We start from the raw sequence: 19,794 nt of genomic DNA, 5'->3' as shown, positions 1-19,794 counted from the left end.
CCATGTTGCGGACATCCTCTTAACAACTTTCCATATCTAGTCCATGCCTCATATAGAGTTTCATTTGGCTTCTGTGTAAACGTAACAATTTCTGCTTGAAGTCTTACGGCTTTAGATGCCGGAAAGAATTGTTTAAGAAATTTGTCAACTAAAACATCCCATGTATCAATCGCCCCTTCAGGTAACGATTCTAACCAATCTTTGGCTTCTCCCTTTAAAGTCCAGGGAAATAACATGAGATATATCTGTTCATCCTCCACTTCTCGGATTTTAAATAGTGTGCAGATCCTATTAAAGGTACGTAGATGTTCATTTGAATCTTCCTTCGACGCACCACTAAATTGGCATTGATTAGTCACCATGTGTAGAATTTGTCCTTTGATTTCATAATCTGGCGCATTAATGTCTGGATGAGTAATTGCGTGACCTTGGCCAGTGCGTTTAGCTCTCATTCGGTCTTCCATACTTAAAGGTTCCAGATTCTCCATAATTGAATTTGTTGAATCGGAATCACTAGAGGATTCTGACTTAATGGTTCGTTCCTCAACAATCTCTGTTTGAATGATTGGTGGTTCCGGAGGAAAATTTAATGGTTCAGGATCTACGAATCGTTCCTGAATATTCTCCGGATTCTCAATTGTGAGGTCGGGTTCAAAAAATGGATTATCTGAAATTTGAACTGAAGTACTTGGTCGACTGGATGACGATTCTAAAGAAAAATCAACGGCGGTAATATTTGCTAAATGTCTTGATCTAGTTACAGGTGGTGAACGTACAAAAGGTGGTGAACGTCTTGCTCGGTGCATTCACTGAATATCCTATTAGTTTTTAAAAGGAAAGAAAAATTATAATAAGTTATCCAATCAATAGACTTTTCTGATTTTGCCCACGTTTCGAATAGCCAAAAGATGCAGCAGAGGGGCAGGATTCGTTTGGTCTCAATATAATTGAGGACTGTTTGGCTCCAATAACCCGGTCCACGTACAAATCCAACTATTACTACGAACCAGAAAATTTTGATGTCTATCAATTTAACCACTTAAAATAAATTTTCGTAATTTTAAGAAATTTAGATAAGAAGTAGAATAAAAATCTATGTCCTAAAAACTAGAATAGCGAGAAATAAGAAAGAAAAAGAGCGTGTCGAAAAAGGTCGAAAAAGAAAATTGGTTGAAAAATAAAAGGTGACGGAAAAATAAAAGAAACTTATAAAATTTAAAAATACTTGACTAACCTAACCTTATTACTACAACTAACTTAAAATTATAATCGCAAATTGAGATTACTAATTGGAATGATAATTAATACATAGGTAAAAGTCGTCTAAAAATATTAAAGCTCACAGGAAAAACTAAATCCCAAATGGAAATAACTTAAAAAGAAACTAAAACTTAAAAAGGCGTCGCAAAATTCTAAAGTACCTAAATCTTAGTCTAAAGAAAAAGCACTTAAGGAATTCTACGGCAAAGCCTAAAAATCTAGAAGTAAAAATAACTATGGCAAAAACTAAGTTTAAAACTAAATATGAGCTAAATATTACGCTAAAACGATTAGAAAGGGACAAAATATAAAAATATACAAAAAGTTGTAAAAAGTACAATTTTTATAAAAATATTATTTTTATATTATTTATTTAATAAAACTAGTAATTTTACAATTTAATAAAACTAATTTAACTAAATAAAACAAATTAAATAAAAAGAAACTTTAAAATAAAACTTAATTATAATAATAATAGATAATTAGGGTTTATAATTATAATAATTAATAATTACCCGTAATTAATTATGAATTAGGGTTTCTGTCGGTGTCAGAGTCACTCCGCGAGTCGCGGTATTTAAAGCAGCAAACCCCGCGAGTCGCGGGGTTCAGAAATTCAACTGACAGGTTAAAAATTCGAAGCGTTTTTTTTATTATTTTATATTTTCTGTTTTTATATTTTCTGTTTTTAATATCTAATTAAAAATATTTATATAATTTAAATAAAACTTATCTTTAATAACTAAGATAAAAATAAAATACTTTATAACAATCTAAAAAAATAGATTTATATATATTTATACTTTTTTTTCGGTTTTTTATATTTATAAAATATATTTATAAAATAAATTAAATAAAACTTATATTTTTACAAACTAAAAAACTTTATAAAACTTAAATATTTATCAAACTCCTAAAAATATTTATATTTTTGTTTTTCTTTTTATATTTTCGAATATTTAAAACGTATTTTTATAAAAACGAATTTTAATAAAAGTAAACTAAATTTTTTTTTTTTTATATATTAGCGTTGCGCTTCTGGCGTTTAAGAGTTTTCCCCGGCAGCGGCGCCAAAAATACTTGATGTTTCGCGAGGTGTATATAAAATACTATTAAATTTTACAAGAAAATACTATTAAATACGATACAATTTTACACAAGATATTTATTTATTTAGAGAATGGATATACTTAAACCTTGCTACAACACTTATAGGCAGTGTACCTAATCGTACAGTAGTGTAGTTTTTAGTAAGTTCGGTTCGTTCCACAGGGAATCTTTTTAAACAAAGCTTAACGCTATATTAGTTTACTTTTATAAAAATATAAATATATATATATATATAAGTAATATTATTATTATAAAGGGGGGTTTTTACCGTTTAATGACCGGTTTGTCGATTTTAAAACTTTAGTCGCAGTTAAAACCAAATGTAAAATAATGAATAAATACAAGACTTAAATTAAAGCGTAAAGTAAATAACGATAATGAAATTGCGAATAATAAAAGTGCGATAAAATAAACTTGCGATAATTAAAAAGTACAATAATTAAAAGTGCAATTAAATACAATAACAATAAAAATGCGATAATTAGAAGTGCAATTAAATATAAAATAAAGGAAATTAAATATAAAATAAAAGAATTATGCTTATTTAAACTTCCGTAATCATGATGTTTGACGTGTTGATTTTAGTTTTATGCCCATGGGTTAATTGTCCTTTGTCCTGGATTATTTAATATGTCCATACGGATTTGTCCATAATAGTCCATCAGTCATAAATATAAAGAGCGAAAGCCTTCGTCAAATTATTCTTATTCCCGAAGTTAAATATTCCAACTAATTGGGGATTCGAATTGTAACAAGGTTTTAATACTTTGTTTAATGAATACACCAGGTTATCGACTGCGTGTAAACCAAGGTTTTACTACTTTGTTAACAATTACACCAATTACCCTTGAATGTAATTCACCCCTGTTTCAACAAGTCTATTAACTATTAATCCAGTTCCGTATCCGGTAAAATGAATAATTATTGGTATTTATAGATATCCCGCCCACCGTACCCAGTCAAGCGTATGTGGTTATATATAAATACATCGAATTATAAGTTTGTATATTAAATTAACAAGGTATTGTTTAGTTAATATAAAACCCATTAATAACCCATAGTCTAATTTCCACAAGTGTCGTTCTTTTGTCCAAACCCCAATTATGGTACAAAGCCCAATTACCCTAATTTTAGTAATTAGCCCAACATCATGATTACTTCGGATTAAATAAGCATAATAATAACTTAGCTACGAGACATTAATGTAAAAAGGTTGAACATAACTTACAATGATTAAAAATAGCGTAGCGTTACACGGACAGAATTTTGACTTTACACCTTTACAATATTCGCTAACATACCCTTATTATTAGGATTTAAAATTAAAATTAAAATTAAAATATAAATTATAAATATATATTACGTATATATTGAGAGAAGAAGGAAAAAAAGATGATGAAAAATGCTCAGAATTCGGTTGGCTTTATAGGGAGTTTCAAAGTTTGGGGCTCCGCGACTCGCGGCCCTTTTGGCCTTCAAACTCCACGAGTCGCGGAGTTTGAAATTACAGCTCACCCATTTTGGAGTCTCTCTTGCCGACGGTTTTTATATATTTATATAATATATAAATAATTATAAGAATTATTTAAATATTATATTATATTTATGTGGATAGTTGACTTGTAATTTTTAATCCGTTGCGTCGAGCGTTGAGAGTTGACTCTGGTCCCGATTCCGGATTTTCGAACGTCCTTGCGTACAATTTAATATCTTGTACTTTGCGTTTTGAATCTTGTACTCTTGTAATTTCGAGACGTTTCTTATCAATAATTGGAACCTCTTTGATTGTCTTTTGTACTTTTGAGCTTTTTGGTCGTTTGCGTCTTCAATTCGTCGAATCTGTCTTTTGTCTTCACCTTTTATTATTTAAACGAATATCACTTGTAAATAGAACAATTGCAACTAAAAGCTTGTCTTTCTTGAGGAATAATGCTATGAAATATATGTTCGTTTTTAGCATTATCAGATATCCTTCGCATCATTATTTTAAAAGTTACTACTATAACTGATATGGAACCGGATTGAAAGGATCAAAGGTGGTTGGCATGAGAGATTTTATTTCCTTATTATTTGGTCCGTATTAGTTGATTGGAATATAAGAGTCATAGATAGACTTATATTCTTTAATTATTAGATTATCTTGTTTTCTGTAATTAAATAATACGTTTCCTATTAAGTGTTAGAGTACAAGTAGGAAAGTTTTGGAGGGTAAGTTAGTTTATTATCTTTATATATAGATGCATATGTACGTACAGGGGATCACCTATCTCTCTTTGTTTTTAATAATATTATTATTATTTGATTAAGAATTGCTATTGCATTCTTGCTATACTCGTGCGCGAGTATTTTCATAATTAAATCACGTTTGTGTTTTAATTTATTGTTGCGAAGAGCGTTTGTCTTCCAACGGATCCTTTGATCCTCATCAATTGGTATTCAGAGCAATCGATCCAATCTATCATAATTCCAATTAGTTTGGTTTCTCCCACGTTTGGATTTTGATAGTTTATCTCACATATCTTAATTCGATTACTTGGGTCTCTCCCACGTTTGAGTTTTGATATTCTATCTCAAAAAAAAAAAAAGTATATATATCGTTACTGTTCATCGCCAGAACACTGTTCACGCTAACTATTCATCGTCAGAAAACGCGCAGAAATCACTGTTCACGTTACTGTTCATAAAAAAGATTTTTTTTTTCCTTGTTCAATGGCCGATAAAGGTAATCAAAGTCGCGATCTCGCTACCGCCCTAAAAAGACTCAAGGACACGTTAGATATAGTTAACAAATCCAATGAACGTGCAAAACAACGATGGCTTGAAGAAGAAACCCGAAGTGCTACTTATGATGCTTGGGTCGAATCACAACAAGACTACCAATATGGTGTACCTCAATACCACCAATGCCCTGTTTACTATGAGACACAACCCTACCATCAACCATACTATCCACCACTGCCCTACTATCATCCATACTATCAACCACAACTCTACCAACAACCGCCCCGACAAATCCGACGACCAACACATCATCATCGTAGCTTATGTGATGATAATTCATACTCAAACTATGAATTTCAAGATATTTACAACGAATATCACATCCCTTATGAGTTCCCTTATGAGCCGGAAGTATCATCACCATTGTACTATTTAAATGATGAAGACGAATCATCTTCAAATGATGTGCTTCCAAGAGTTTCGGAAGAAGAACTAAAAGTTGAACAATTATTGAATGCGGATGTTTCGACTCCAATAACACAAGATGAAGATTTAAACTCGATTCTTAATGAGCAGGAACAATTACATGAATCACGAGTTGTCAGTGAAGATGAGTTGTGTGATGACCCGAAAATTTCGACTAAATTTAAACTTAATCTTTGTATGATTAACATTTCCGACACGATAAGCAAAGTCTGTAAAACTGAATCTCAAAATCTTTGAATTACTTTTATATATTTAAATACCCTTCGGTTGTTTTCGACGATTCGCGAACAATTATATGTAAATAGATACATATATACTATAACATGAAAAGGTAACAATGTATTAATTGTTTGATACCGTACATTAAACTTATTGGTTTAAATATCTATTTGAATGTATATGATAAGTTGAAATATTTATTATTAAAATTTATTTATAAATAACTTCCAATGTGTATTTAAAAACTGATTTATGTATATTAAAAAGATATATACATATATATAATAAACGATAGTAACATTCGTTTATTGATTCAATTGATATTTAGATAAGTTAACTAAAGCGTTTAAGATGAACCAGTTAAACACTAATTTGTTACAGTGTTTTCAAATTGCCACATTACTCAAAATGCTACAGTGTTTTCAAAAATCACTATTTGCTACAGTGAAATTGACTTTGCTACAGTGAATTGCTACAGTAAAAATTGACTTTGCTACAGTAACTTTGCTACAGTGGTATATTTTATGGATGATTTAAGACTATATTTTGACAAAGGTACGATTCACGAAACGTAAAGTACAAGTTTTCTCAGCGTACGAAAGGGCGTTCGAAAAACCGGAACCGGGACATAAGTCGAGTGACAACGTACGACTTATCGGAACAAAAATTACAAGTCAACTATGCACGTGAATTTAATATAATATATAATTAATTAATTTAAATTATATATATTATATTTATATTTTATTATGTCGACAAATGTTAGGACAAAAACAATGTGAGCTGTCCCTGGTCCTCATGCGAGTCGCATGGCCAGAAGGCCATTTCCATGCGAGTCGCATGACTCCAGATTTCAGGCCAAGTGCTATAAATTCTCGAGTTTTGGCCAGATAAATCACACACACACATATATTATTTTTACTCCGTATTTATTTATTTTATTATTATTATTATTATTATTATTATTATTATTATTATTATTATTATTATTATTATTATTATTAATAATAAGATTATTATTAATCTTATTATTTTTATTATTAGTGTTATTATTTTTGCGATACAAAAATAATAATGTACATAAAATATTACGACGGAGTGCTGTCCAAGTAATTTTTCAAAACGAGTTTCCGAGAAAGCTAGAGCTAAGGAAAATATGGGTTATTGCCAAGGAGGTTATGGGTAATATTCGGGGGTATTTTTGTGAATCAAACCTCGAGCTTATTATATCCAATGCGTCTACGTGCTTTCCTGCAATATTGTATATCAATATAAAACTGTGAGTTTCATTGATCCCTTTTTATACATATTTTTGGGCTGAGAATACATGCGCAGTTTTATAAACTGTTTTACTAAATGGATACAAATACTAAAACTGATTTTGTGTGAGTTTCATAAGATCCCTTTTACTCTCTACATTTTTGGGCTGAGAATACATGCGACTGTTTATAAATACTGAAAATACTAGATTTATATGCGTGAGTTTCATATGATCCCTTTTACTCAATATATTTTTGGGCTGAGAATACATGAAATGATTTTATATCTATTTTACTAAATGGATACAAATACTAAAACTGATTTTGTGTGAGTTTCATAAGATCCCTTTTACTCTCTACATTTTTGGGCTGAGAATACATGCAAATGCTTTATTAACCGATATACAATATTTATATGCGTGAGTTTCATTTGCTCCCTTTTTAATTGCTTTTGCAATCTATATTTTTGGGCTGAGAATACATGCACTTTATTTTAAACGCAATGGATACAAGTACATACTTAATTCTACACTGAGTTTGAACCGAAAATCCCTTAGCTTTGGTAACTAGTAACTACCGGTTATAAGAACTGGTGGGCGCGAGTAGTAGTATATGGATCCATAGGGCTTGACATCCCCGTCCGAGCTAGAGCGCTAGCCTTTTAACGGACGTATGCTATTTGAGAAGCGTACACGTTGGTTTGCGTGTATTATTAAGATGATTATACAAAGGGTACAAATTATATATACGTTAAAGTTTAGTTACCAGGGTGCTCAATTTCGTAGAATATTTTGATAAACGTTTCTGGATGAAACAACTGAAATCTTGTGATCCACTTTTATATAATCTATTGATAAACGTTTCTGGATGAAACAACTGAAATCTTGTGATCCACTTTTATATAATCTATTGATAAACGTTTCTGGATGAAACAACTGAAATCTTGTGATCCACCTTTATATACAGATTATACGAAACATTAAAACTATGAACTCACCAACCTTTGTGTTGACACTTGTTAGCATGTTTATTCTCAGGTTCCCTAGAAGTCTTCCGCTGTTTGCTTACATGATATACAAGCTATGTGCATGGAGTCTTGCATGCTTTATTCAAGAAAACGTTGCATTCACAAAACCATCATCATGTATCTATTTTGACTGCATTGTCAACGGAAGTATTATTATTGTAAACTATTATTTACGGTGATTGTCTATATGTAGAAATCATCAGATGTCGAAAACCTTGGAATTAAATATTCATTTATGGTATGCCTTTTCAAAAGAATGCAATGTTTACAAAACGTATCATATAGAGGTCAAATACCTCGCAATGAAATCAATGAATGACATGTTCGTCCATATGGATTTGGAGCGATCGTCACAAGTTGTCACCACTACAACTAACTTCAGTTGACAATATAGTTGATGAATTAAATATGATAGCTCAGGATGAATTCAAGGAGGTTGAGTACAACATGGTGGCATACAAAGACTTTGGGGACAATCAGTTCCATGAAAAGAGGTTTACAATTGAAGATCTAGTTGCGGTAATTGATTTGTTTGAGTTTACATCAGGTATATCATATGATTTGAACGAGAACTCGAGGACGAGTTCTTTTAAAGAAGGGGAGAATGGTCAAAGGGGTTTAGAGCATAAGAAATTCATAAAAGGTTGTCGTAAAATTATCAAATTTATTTGGAATGACACCGATGAGTTTGTCATTGACTGGTTTGTCTTTGACCCGGGCATGCTCAAATTTATTTGGAATGGCAACAATGAATTTGTCATTAATTGGTTTGTCTTTGACCCGGGCATATCGTCATATTCAAGTTGGAACTCGAGGGCGAGTTCTTTTTGGGTGGGGAAGACTGATATGGAACCGGATTGAAAGGATCAAAGGTGGTTGGCATGAGAGATTTTATTTCCTTATTATTTGGTCCGTATTAGTTGATTGGAATATAAGAGTCATAGATAGACTTATATTCTTTAATTATTAGATTATCTTGTTTTCTGTAATTAAATAATATGTTTCCTATTAAGTGTTAGAGTACAAGTAGGAAAGTCTTGGAGGGTAAGTTAGTTTATTATCTTTATATATAGATGCATATGTACGTACAGGGGATCACCTACCTCTCTTTGTTTTTAATAATATTATTATTATTTGATTAAGAATTGCTATTGCATTCTTGCTATACTCGTGCGCGAGTATTTTCATAATTAAATCACGTTTGTGTTTTAATTTATTGTTGCGAAGAGCGTTTGTCTTCCAACGGATCCTTTGATCCTCATCAATAACAATGCATAATTAATAACCTGCATAGGAAAGAAATTTCACATAACTTTCAGAAACTGATCTCATTTCCTGTTACGCGAATACCTTCTCTTGTTTCGGCTCTTCAAGATCATATGCTCTCCAGTATCAGCAATTGCATTGAACCACTTTATTCTTCTTGTCGTCAACATTATATATCCTATTACTATTCCAAGTGGAGTTCCACAACCATATTCTAACATCGCTGGCTTCCATGTAAATCCGCTCTCTTCACTTCCATCTGCTTTGATTTGTGGTTTGAGTGACCCCTCACACTTGTTAGGCAAAGGCAGCCCACAAAGTCTCTTATTCCCTTCAAATGAGTTCCCCTCAAACGTGTTGAACTGTGATCCTTGTGGAATGCGGCCCACAAGATTGTTCTGAGAGATTCAAGAACCCAAGAAATGTCAAGTATGCAAGGCTTTCAGGGATCTCTCCTGTGATTTGGTTCCAAAATAAGTCTAATGATTCCATCTCCGATAGTTTGCCAAGACTAATTGGGATTCAACCAATGAGATTGTTGTGAGCTAAGTTGAACACTATCAATGAGGGGTAAGACTTCCGATAATTTTTGGGAAATGCACCACATCCTCACTTTTGGCTTCATCTCTATGATTTTGAAACCATTTATCCGCTATCATTTCACTATGCTGCTCAATATACTCTTTGCTATTCATTTCCGTCAACCTATATATATATATATATATATATATATATATATATACATACATACATACATACATACATACATACATACATATATATATATATATATATATATATATATATATATATATATATATACATACATACATACATACATACATACATACATACATACATACATACATACATACATACATACATACATATATATATATATATATATATATATATATATATATTCAGATACATGGAGGTGTAAAAATGGGTCCACTGAGGTTGGGTAGCGGATCAAAATGTTCACGGGCGGAACGCAAAATTACTTGGTAAAGTCCCAGAGGACCCAATAAAACTATTTATGCTTTTATGAATGCACATTTTATGTAATTTACAAAAAATAATTTGTTTAGAAGGCCCAAAGTTTTGTATAGTTTAAAAAAAGCTATTTAGGAGGCTGCATGTAATGACCCGCACTTTTTCGATCATTCTATACTTGTAAGATTAATATTTACATAAATTAAACCTTACCAACATGATAAGCAATCCAAATTGTTGAGATTTATGTTTTTGAAAAGAGTTTTACACAACGTTTGACCGTCTAGTTTGACCGATGATATCACGAACTATATAACATATGATAATTATACGTTTGTGTATATATATGTATATATACATATTTAACATGATCTAAGAATGTTTTAATATCTCATTTTGTATTAATAACAATAAGTTATATGTATATTTTGAAACTACTAACTTAAGTTTTCAAAACGATAACCATACGCAACGTTATTTGACTTAAATACTTATGACCTATAATGTTTATACATATATCGTATAAGTAATGAATTTAATCACTTTTAAGAACTTAAATACATAAAACCATATAAGTGTATTCACAAAAGATAGCTATATTTGAATCCTCATTCCATTTTTCACAAAATTTCTATACGTATATCTAGAGTATATGTACTCGTATCATACGCAGCTTCTAGATGTATTTACTATTGGTATATACCAATAAAAATCTGCTCCTTAGCAGCCTTAAATGATTAAGAAACATGTGGAACCAACCATTTGTCAAGTAGCATGAATTATTTAGCAAGAAAACAAAGTTAGGTATCTTTTTTTTCCTTTATAACCTAAAAACGTTTTTATGCATGCACACCATTTCTTCACCCCATTTTCTCATACTTACACTTCCATTTCTCTCTCAAAATACTCTTAACTTCATACTTGATCATCTCCATCATTTAGCTTCAAAAACAACACTTAAATCTCATAAGAAAACCTTACAAAAACACTTCAAGAAATCCTTCCAAGAACACAAACTTACTTCCAATCTTTCATCCAATTCCATCACCCTTTTGGTTCTAGGTTCTTACTCCTCTTTTACAGAAACCTTGTCCAAGGAACTTGAGGTAGTATCTATGTTCATAACCTTATTCGATTCATATATATATAGCTATCATATTTTGTGGTATACAATTTTAACAACAAGTACATAGTTTGAATGTTTTCAAACTTGTTTGCAAACTAAATAGATCCTTCTAACTTAACTTTTAAAATACTTCAAGACCTGTAATATAACTTAAATATATGCTAATTTAACAAGGTATAACTTGGTTTTTCAAAGAACACCTTAAAAACTGTTTTTACGACGTCGGAGTGTAACCGGGGGCTGTTTTGGGTTGGATAATTAAAAACCATCTTAAACTTTGAATTGAAGGTTTATGTTCTGGAAAAATGATTTTTACTATGAATATGGTAACACATAAAAATTTCATGATTTAATTTAAAGTATAAGTATTTTTAGAAAAATAGTCATTTAAGGTTGCCTACATAAAGAAAAAGGTTTAACTTCATAAGTTTCACTAAAGTTTTACCTATGCCGTGTGATTTTGAATACAAACTAAGATATTTACAGTTCATAGTCTTAAAGAGGAACTCGATCCAAGGAGATGGCAAGTTGAATCAACGAAAACGGAGTTGTAACGAAGAAACTATGACCGAAACAAAATTGGCTATCCAAGACTAGTTTAACTTCGGGATTAATTGGAGAAAATTAAAATAAATCACATCTTTTTAAGATAACATGATATTTTATATATATGTACTCATAATTCAATTTTATATGGTTCAGGATCACCCGTAAACAACACGAGAAGATTAATCATAAGATCCCATGTTTGTACGCAACACGTCATTTGACAACACCGGTACTTTATATACGCAACACGTCATTTGACAACACCGGTACCGTGGGTCAAGATTAATCTCGACCAATACATATACGTTGGGGGTTTTATTTATTTCGTTGGGGGTTTATTAAACATCTAAATATGAACCATTAAAATTGAATTACTAACAACGAACTGCTAACTACGGACTAAGGAATTATAAAAAGTATTAAAAGTATAACAAGAATATATATGTGACGTTGTTTAAAAAGAAAAGGTATTGATATATTATATATGGATAGGTTCGTGATATCAACCGGGAGACCAAGTCAAAATATATATATCTTCAAGACGAAAGTGAGTATATAGTCCCACTTTTAAACTCTAAATATTTCGGGATGAGAATACATGTATTTTATGTTTTACGTTATGGACACAAGTAACTGAAAAATATATTCTACGTTGAGTTGTACCACTGGCATACTTCCCTGTAGCTTGGTAACTAATATTTACAGCGGTATTGTAAACGCGAATCCTGTTGATAGATCTATCGGGCTTGACAACCCCAACCGGACTGGACGACCAGTATTCAACGGTTGCACAGTACTTCGTTTCGTGACTACACTTGGTACAGTGTAGTAAGATTTCATATTAAAGGGAATATGCGACGTGATTAATTGTTAAGTATGGTTACCAAGTGCTCAACCACTTAGAATATTTTTATTAAATTGTTTATATACGAAATCTTGTGGTCTATATATATATTGCTGCCGGCACTAAACCTATATCTCACCAACTTTATGTTGACGTTTTAAACATGTTTATTCTCAGGTGATAATTAGAAGTTTCCGCTGCATTATGTTGAATTTGAGCAGGATCTTGCGTACGCATATTTGTGTCAAAAATAAGACTGCATATCCAAGAACTTGTGTTGTAAAATATGCTAGAAATCGTGTTGTTATCATCATTTGTAAAGTTTGTAAGTCGAAGATTATCGCTAAACGATAATCATCTTTATTTCATCCAAAGCTTGTATCAAAAATAAGAATCATGGTTTGTAATGTATAATATATGCAGTTTTTCTTTTAAAAATGTCGCATATAGAGGTCAATACCTCGCAATGAAATCATACGTTATCTAACACGTTCTTACGGTTAAGGACGGGTTATGACACTGCATGTAGTAAAAATATACACTCTGCATGACTTTCAGACGTTTGACATTCAGCCAAGTTAACAATGTTTTGTTTGGCGACTTTCAGATTACAAATAATCCAAAATAGAAACACACAGGTCGAAATTCCACCGATGATGATTGTTAATGTTATTAGAGAGTGCAAGAAAAGAATGTAAACATTTCTTGAGAAGTTATCGAACAACAATAGGGGTCAGTTAGGGCATAACGACTTATGGTGCGATCTTTTGCAAATCCCAATTCATTGTCAACACAAAGGTCAAAATCGTCATTCTTTCTTGATCTTGAAGAGGTTCTAGGTGCTACATTATGCACATCTGCTATCGTCACAATCCTCTCAAATAGGTCAAAAGGAGTCCCCTCGAAAGTGTACATCAATCTGCCCTTGTTCTCATACATAACCTATAAGTCCAAAATATCAGTATACTATTTGACAATGTTAGAATGTAGCATCAAAAGTCAACAAGGTCAAATTACCTTTTTTTTAGGTAATTTGACTTTAGGATCAGAAGCTGCAAACTTCATCATCTCCCAAATTAGTAATTCACAAGGAACATCTACAGCTGGACCAACGGATACAAATCTGACCACAAAACAGCATCTTTTCCTTTTATACAAAAGTGGTTCCAAAAAGTGTTATGGAGCCTACTTAAAGTAGAAATAGCTGTTGTAGTTTAGGTGTTTAAAAACACTCATAGCAGCATGTAAAAAAACCAATTCAATTGTATCAAATATTTTCAATTCAATACAAGATCAGTTTGTAATTCAAAACATGGTATCAGAGCGGTGTTGCTGATCTGGGATCATAGCATACACTCTTAAAAGCTCAATCATCTACCAAAATTTAAATGACTTCCATGCCTAATGAAGGCGGCAGCCCACCATCTGTCCAATCCACCCACACAAGCCAAATCAATGATCTTACAAGTCAACTTGCTAGCTTGTTGAGAAACAATATGAGTTTCTAACAACCCAAAATCTCAGACACCCTGAAAATTAGCCTGAATTTAAACAGTTCCAACTATTCTCTATGGTCAAGAATGATGAAGGTAGCCATTGGAGGCAAATCCAAGGCTCTCCTTGCTCATTTGACACATAACCCACCTGAAAACAACCATGAAACTTATGAACAGTGGGAACAGGAAGATCTAATCGTTTTTTCATGGTTGATTCAAAACATTGAACCAAATCTTGCTAGCAACCTAACATCCTTCTCAACAGCAAAACTATTGTGGGATGCTCTTATTACAACATATAGTAGCGGTGGTGACAAGCTACAAATATATGATTTATATGTTAAAGCTACCGAAATCAAGCAAGGCAACATGAATCTCGAAGAACTTTGGATACGGTTGCAAGGAATCTGGGGAGACCTCGAAATCAAAGATCCAAATCCCATGGAATGTGCAGCCGACATCACAAGGTACAACAAAATTCGTGCTGAACACAAGCTTTTTCAATTTTTAAATGCACTTGACAAAAAGCATGATGCCATCAAAAGAGAACTCCTCCGTTTAACGCCGTTACCGACGGCGGAGGAGGCATATGCTGCTGTGCGAAAAGAGGCCGCCCATAGGCAAATCTTGGGGTTATCATCGGGTGGTCCTTCAACCGGTCAAGATATTGCAACTGGTTTAGTTGCAAATGACGGCAAAAGACACCCTCATCATCTAACCCATGCCAATCGGAACAGTAACTTGCAAAGAATAGATAAATCAAAACTTAAATGCTCAAGGTGTGGAAAGATGAGACACACCATAGAACAATGTTTTGAGATCAAAGGGTATCCGGAGTGGTGGATTAAACCTGGAAAGGCGGCGGCAGCCGTGGACAAGCCAACCACCACCATCACCGCCGATCAAGCTACTGCTACCACCACGGATCAAGGCTTCGGTGGTATAGCAACCACCACAGGTACAACACTAAAACCGTGTATCTCTCTGTTTTCAAACATAGAAAGCATAATAAATCATAGAGTTGATAAACCGATGAAAACACATAGAGATCATGAAGCTGTGAGAGAATCAAAAGAGATTTTTTGGGATAATAAAAAGGTGGGTGGTGATAACTGGGTAAGAGGGAACCAGGTAAAAGGGAAAGGATATCCAAAATCAAAAGAGATTTTTTGGGAAAATAAAAAAGTGGGTGGAGATTACTCGAAAAAAGGGAAAGGATATCCCTTTCATCTAACACCGAATAAATTGAATGGATATATGGGTTACCCACTTAAGGATGTTAAAATTGAGCCGAAAAAAAATAATAAGCCCACAAGGGATGGGTGGATCAAGGTTAAAAAAGGCCCAACACATAAATCTGATCAAATGTGTATTGGGCTAGGCAGCCCAAAATCGGTTAAAAATGTTAGTGGGTCAGGCAGTTTATTAAATAGGCCAAAAGATGTAACAAAATTTAATAACCCTATTTCATGTCAAAATAAGTACTCGTTTTTAACTAAAATACCAACCGACCTTTCCGAAACAAATATCATTTCAAACAGTTTGAAGTCTAAATCTTGGATTCTAGATTGTGGAGCAACCGACACGATGACTTTTGACGAAAAAGATATTAGTTTTAAAACAAAACCTAGGAAAAATAAAATTCAAACGGCTAACGGGGAAATTATTCAAGTTAAAAGTGGGGGTACTATTGAGATTTCACCAACTATTAAATTACCTAATTGTCTATATATTCCAGCTTTGTCTCATAAGCTGTTATCGGTAAGTCATATTACAAAAGAATTAAACTGTAAAGTCCTCATGTATCCGACGTTCTGCATCTTGCAGGATATCCGGACAGGACTGTTGATTGGACGTGGCACTGAACAGGGAGGATTGTACTATGTGGACGAGGTTTCTCAACAAGGTACCGTGTCACTAGCTCACGGAACACCTACGAGAGAAGCCTGGTTATGGCATAGGAGATTGGGGCACCCGTCAGCCGGATATTTACATGCTTTATTTCCTAGTTTATTTCCATCAAATATTGTTTTGAACTGTGAAACTTGTATTTTGGCTAAGAGCCACCGCAGTACTTTTAAACCTAGTAATACTAGGAAAGATATGCCTTTTGCTCTTATTCATTCTGATGTGTGGGGTCCAGCTCCAGTTAATGGGGGGGAAAAACCTTCGGTATTTTGTGATATTTATTGATGACCATACAAGGATGACATGGATTTATTTCTTGACTCATAAATCTGAAGTGTTTGAAAAATTTTCTCAATTTTATAAAATGATACAAACCCAGTTTAATAAAAACATACAAATTTTACGATCTGATAATGGAGGTGAGTTTGTCAATACTTCCATGAAACTTTTTTGCGAAAGTAATGGTATTATTCACCAAACATCTTGTGCCCATACTCCCGAACAAAATGGAGTAGCCGAACGGAAAAATCAGTTACTTTTAGAAATGACAAGAGCCTTATTAATTGAATCTAAAGTTCCAAAAAGTTTTTGGCCTGAAGCTCTTGCTTCCGCTACCTATCTTATTAACCGATTACCTACAAAAGTTTTGGGCACAAAAACCCCTAGAGATACCCTATCTCAATTTCACACCCTACCAACCTCTCTAAGCATCGAACCACGTATTTTTGGGTGCTCGGTTTTTGTTCACATTCCAAAGACTGAACGCACTAAGCTTGACCCCTGTGCTGAAAAATGTGTTATGGTTGGTTATGGAGTAAACCAAAAAGGATATCGATGTTATAGTCCAAGGAAGCGTCACGTCTTCACTACAATGAACTGTGACTTTATCGAAACTGAATATTTTTATAACACCCAACCTACGAGTGAGGGGGAGAAAGAGAGTAATGACACTCTAAGTTGGGTAACATGGACACCTAAGCCCCACAATATCCAAACTGAATCACCTAATCCTAGTCCCGAATCACCTAAATCACCTAATCCTAATCCCGAATCACCTAACTCTACTCCCGAATCATCCAATCCGAGTCCCGAATCACCCAATCCAAGTCCCGAATCACCAAACATTGAACCTAATGGAATTGAACCTAATGGAATTCCCTCAAATGATGAGGAAGATATTCAGACTAATGACACACCACTCAATAATGAATCCACTTCCGCTGAAACCAACGAAAGATATGTTTTACCACAACGAATAAATAGAGGTGTCCCACCTAAACGTTACTCTCCGGAAAAAGAAAATCAAAGATCAAGGTATCCTATTGCCAATATAGTACTAGGAAACCTATCAAGTGAAGCACAAAAATTCAATCTGTCCTATACTCTGAAAAAATCCCAAACACGGTTGAACAAGCGTTAAAATCTGAAAAATGGAGGAAGGCGATGGAAGAAGAAATGGAAGCACTCAAGAAAAGTGATACATGGGAAATTAAAAGAAGTAAGAAACAAAAGGTTGTTAGTCTTTCTACATGGTGAATTAAAAGAAGAAGTCTATATGGAAGCTCCTCCAGGATTCTCCGAAAACTTCAAAAATGGGGAAGCTTGTCGTCTTAAAAAATCTTTATATGGGCTAAAACAATCCTCACGGGCTTGGTTTGGGAGATTTACGTTATTTATGAAAAAATACGATTTTAAACAAAGTAACTCGGATCATACTCTCTTTTTTAAACGAAAAGGAAATCTGATTACATGTTTAATCATTTACATTGATGACATGATAATAACAGGAAATGACAAAGAAGAAATTTCAAACTTAAAATTGAACTTATTTAAAGAATTCGAAATGAAAGACTTGGGCAGACTTAAATACTTTTTGGGAATTGAGGTTTTACGATCCCAACAGGGAATATTTATCTGTCAAAAGAAGTATGTTCTCGATTTTCTTGCAGAAACAGGTATGATTGATTGCAAACCAGCCGATACACCAATGATTCCAAATCAGAAACTATATATGGAAGAAGAAGGTGATCTGGCTGATAAAGGGCAATACCAAAGAATAGTGGAAAAATTAATCTATCTTGCTCACACTCGACCTGATATAGCACATGCAGTTGGAGTTGTGAGTCAATTCATGCACCAACCACAGGTCCATCACATGGAGGCTGTAATGAGAATTCTCAGATATTTGAAGAAAACAGCAGACCATGGAGTTGTTTTTAAGAGGCATGGGCACCTGAAGACTAAAATATATACAGATGCAAGTTGGGGTGGAGAAAAAGGGGACAGAAAATCTACATCCGGATTCTTCACAATTGTCGGGGGTAACTTGGTTGCATGGAGAAGTAAGAAACAAAAGGTTGTTAGTCTTTCAAGTGCAGAATCCGAATTCAGAGGAATAGCAAAAGGGGTAGTGGAGGCCTTATGGATCAAAAAGCTACTGACAGAGATTGGTTTCCCACCACAAGAAGCTATTCAAATCCTGTGTGACAATGAAGCAGCAATCGCTATTTCAGAGAACCCTGTTCAACATGATCGAACTAAGCATGTTGAAATTGATCGACATTTTATCAGACAAAAATTAGATGACGAAATCATTTCTCTTCCATCAATCAGAACAGAAGATCAGCTAGCTGACATCCTCACCAAATCTGTCAATGGGAGACTCTTCAGTGAAGTACTTGGCAAGTTGAATATTGGAAATCCCACTATTCAACTTGAGGGGGAGTGTTAGAATGTAGCATCAAAAGTCAACAAGGTCAAATTACCTTTTTTTTTTAGGTAATTTGACTTTAGGATCAGAAGCTGCAAACTTCATCATCTCCCAAATTAGTAATTCACAAGGAACATCTACAGCTGGACCAACGGATACAAATCTGACCACAAAACAGCATCTTTTCCTTTTATACAAAAGTGGTTCCAAAAAGTGTTATGGAGCCTACTTAAAGTAGAAATAGCTGTTGTAGTTTAGGTGTTTAAAAACACTCATAGCAGCATGTAAAAAAACCAATTCAATTGTATCAAATATTTTCAATTCAATACAAGATCAGTTTGTAATTCAAAACAGACAAACCGATAACTTGCAGTCCGATTGTGGAGACCGAAACCGAATATTGGGACACCATCCAAAGCCAAGGTGTGAAAATTTTTCTACCATTGAAAACACGTAAGTTCACAATCCGACTATTGAAGGGTCAAATAATTTGACTTTTAACTTCAATATTTGCATTTAGGGTTAAATTGAAGTTGTTACTGCTACTGTTTGTTTTCTGTTTCTTATATACAGTTACTAATTAATTTAGTTAAATCTAACAACAATGTTTGTGCAGTTTTTGGGTAGCTTATGTATAGTTTTGCCATCAGTGGTTATAGATTCCTGGATCCACCACAGTATACGTTCATTATTAATCAAAGTCGCAACTTACTCAATACTGAATTACCACCATTACGAAGCAACAACATACATTAACACATGATCGGGGCAGGTTCAGACGAGAACCACAAAAAAGGCGAGAATTGTGAGAACTTTT

General features: G+C 33.4%; 2 protein-coding genes across 2 annotated transcripts; one reads left to right on the top strand and one right to left on the bottom strand.

Moving 5' to 3' along the window:
* Positions 1–9,410: 9,410 nt before the first annotated feature.
* Positions 9,411–10,043, bottom strand: LOC139887698 (receptor-like protein 9DC1). The gene is made up of 2 exons (XM_071870765.1): positions 9,951–10,043; positions 9,411–9,746 (listed from the first exon to the last, which is right to left on the bottom strand). Exons 1-2 carry the CDS (start codon positions 10,041–10,043, stop codon positions 9,411–9,413), a joined length of 429 nt encoding a protein of 142 aa, XP_071726866.1.
* Positions 10,044–14,443: 4,400 nt separating this feature from the next.
* LOC139887697 (uncharacterized) lies at positions 14,444–17,803 on the top strand. The gene is made up of 3 exons (XM_071870764.1): positions 14,444–16,531; positions 16,647–17,581; positions 17,626–17,803. Exons 1-3 carry the CDS (start codon positions 14,444–14,446, stop codon positions 17,801–17,803), a joined length of 3,201 nt encoding a protein of 1,066 aa, XP_071726865.1.
* Positions 17,804–19,794: the final 1,991 nt, after the last annotated feature.

This window comes from Rutidosis leptorrhynchoides, chromosome 2 (assembly GCF_046630445.1).
Source record: "Rutidosis leptorrhynchoides isolate AG116_Rl617_1_P2 chromosome 2, CSIRO_AGI_Rlap_v1, whole genome shotgun sequence".
NCBI lineage: Eukaryota > Viridiplantae > Streptophyta > Magnoliopsida > Asterales > Asteraceae > Rutidosis > Rutidosis leptorrhynchoides.
This window is presented reverse-complemented; position numbering and strand designations above follow the sequence as displayed.

What these genes read in the sequence shown, in the direction of transcription:
- LOC139887698 (XM_071870765.1), bottom strand. Translation starts at nt 10,043, where the DNA reads ATGAATAGCAAAGAGTATATTGAGCAGCATAGTGAAATGATAGCGGAT. An exon ending in AAGCCAAAAGTGAGGATGTG is followed by an intron (nt 9,747 to 9,950) that starts GTGCATTTCCCA and finishes TGAATCTCTCAG; the next exon opens with AACAATCTTGTGGGCCGCAT.
- LOC139887697 (XM_071870764.1), top strand. Translation starts at nt 14,444, where the DNA reads ATGATGAAGGTAGCCATTGGAGGCAAATCCAAGGCTCTCCTTGCTCAT. An exon ending in ATGGGGGGGAAAAACCTTCG is followed by an intron (nt 16,532 to 16,646) that starts GTATTTTGTGAT and finishes ATACAAACCCAG; the next exon opens with TTTAATAAAAACATACAAAT. An exon ending in AAAGAAAATCAAAGATCAAG is followed by an intron (nt 17,582 to 17,625) that starts GTATCCTATTGC and finishes TATCAAGTGAAG; the next exon opens with CACAAAAATTCAATCTGTCC.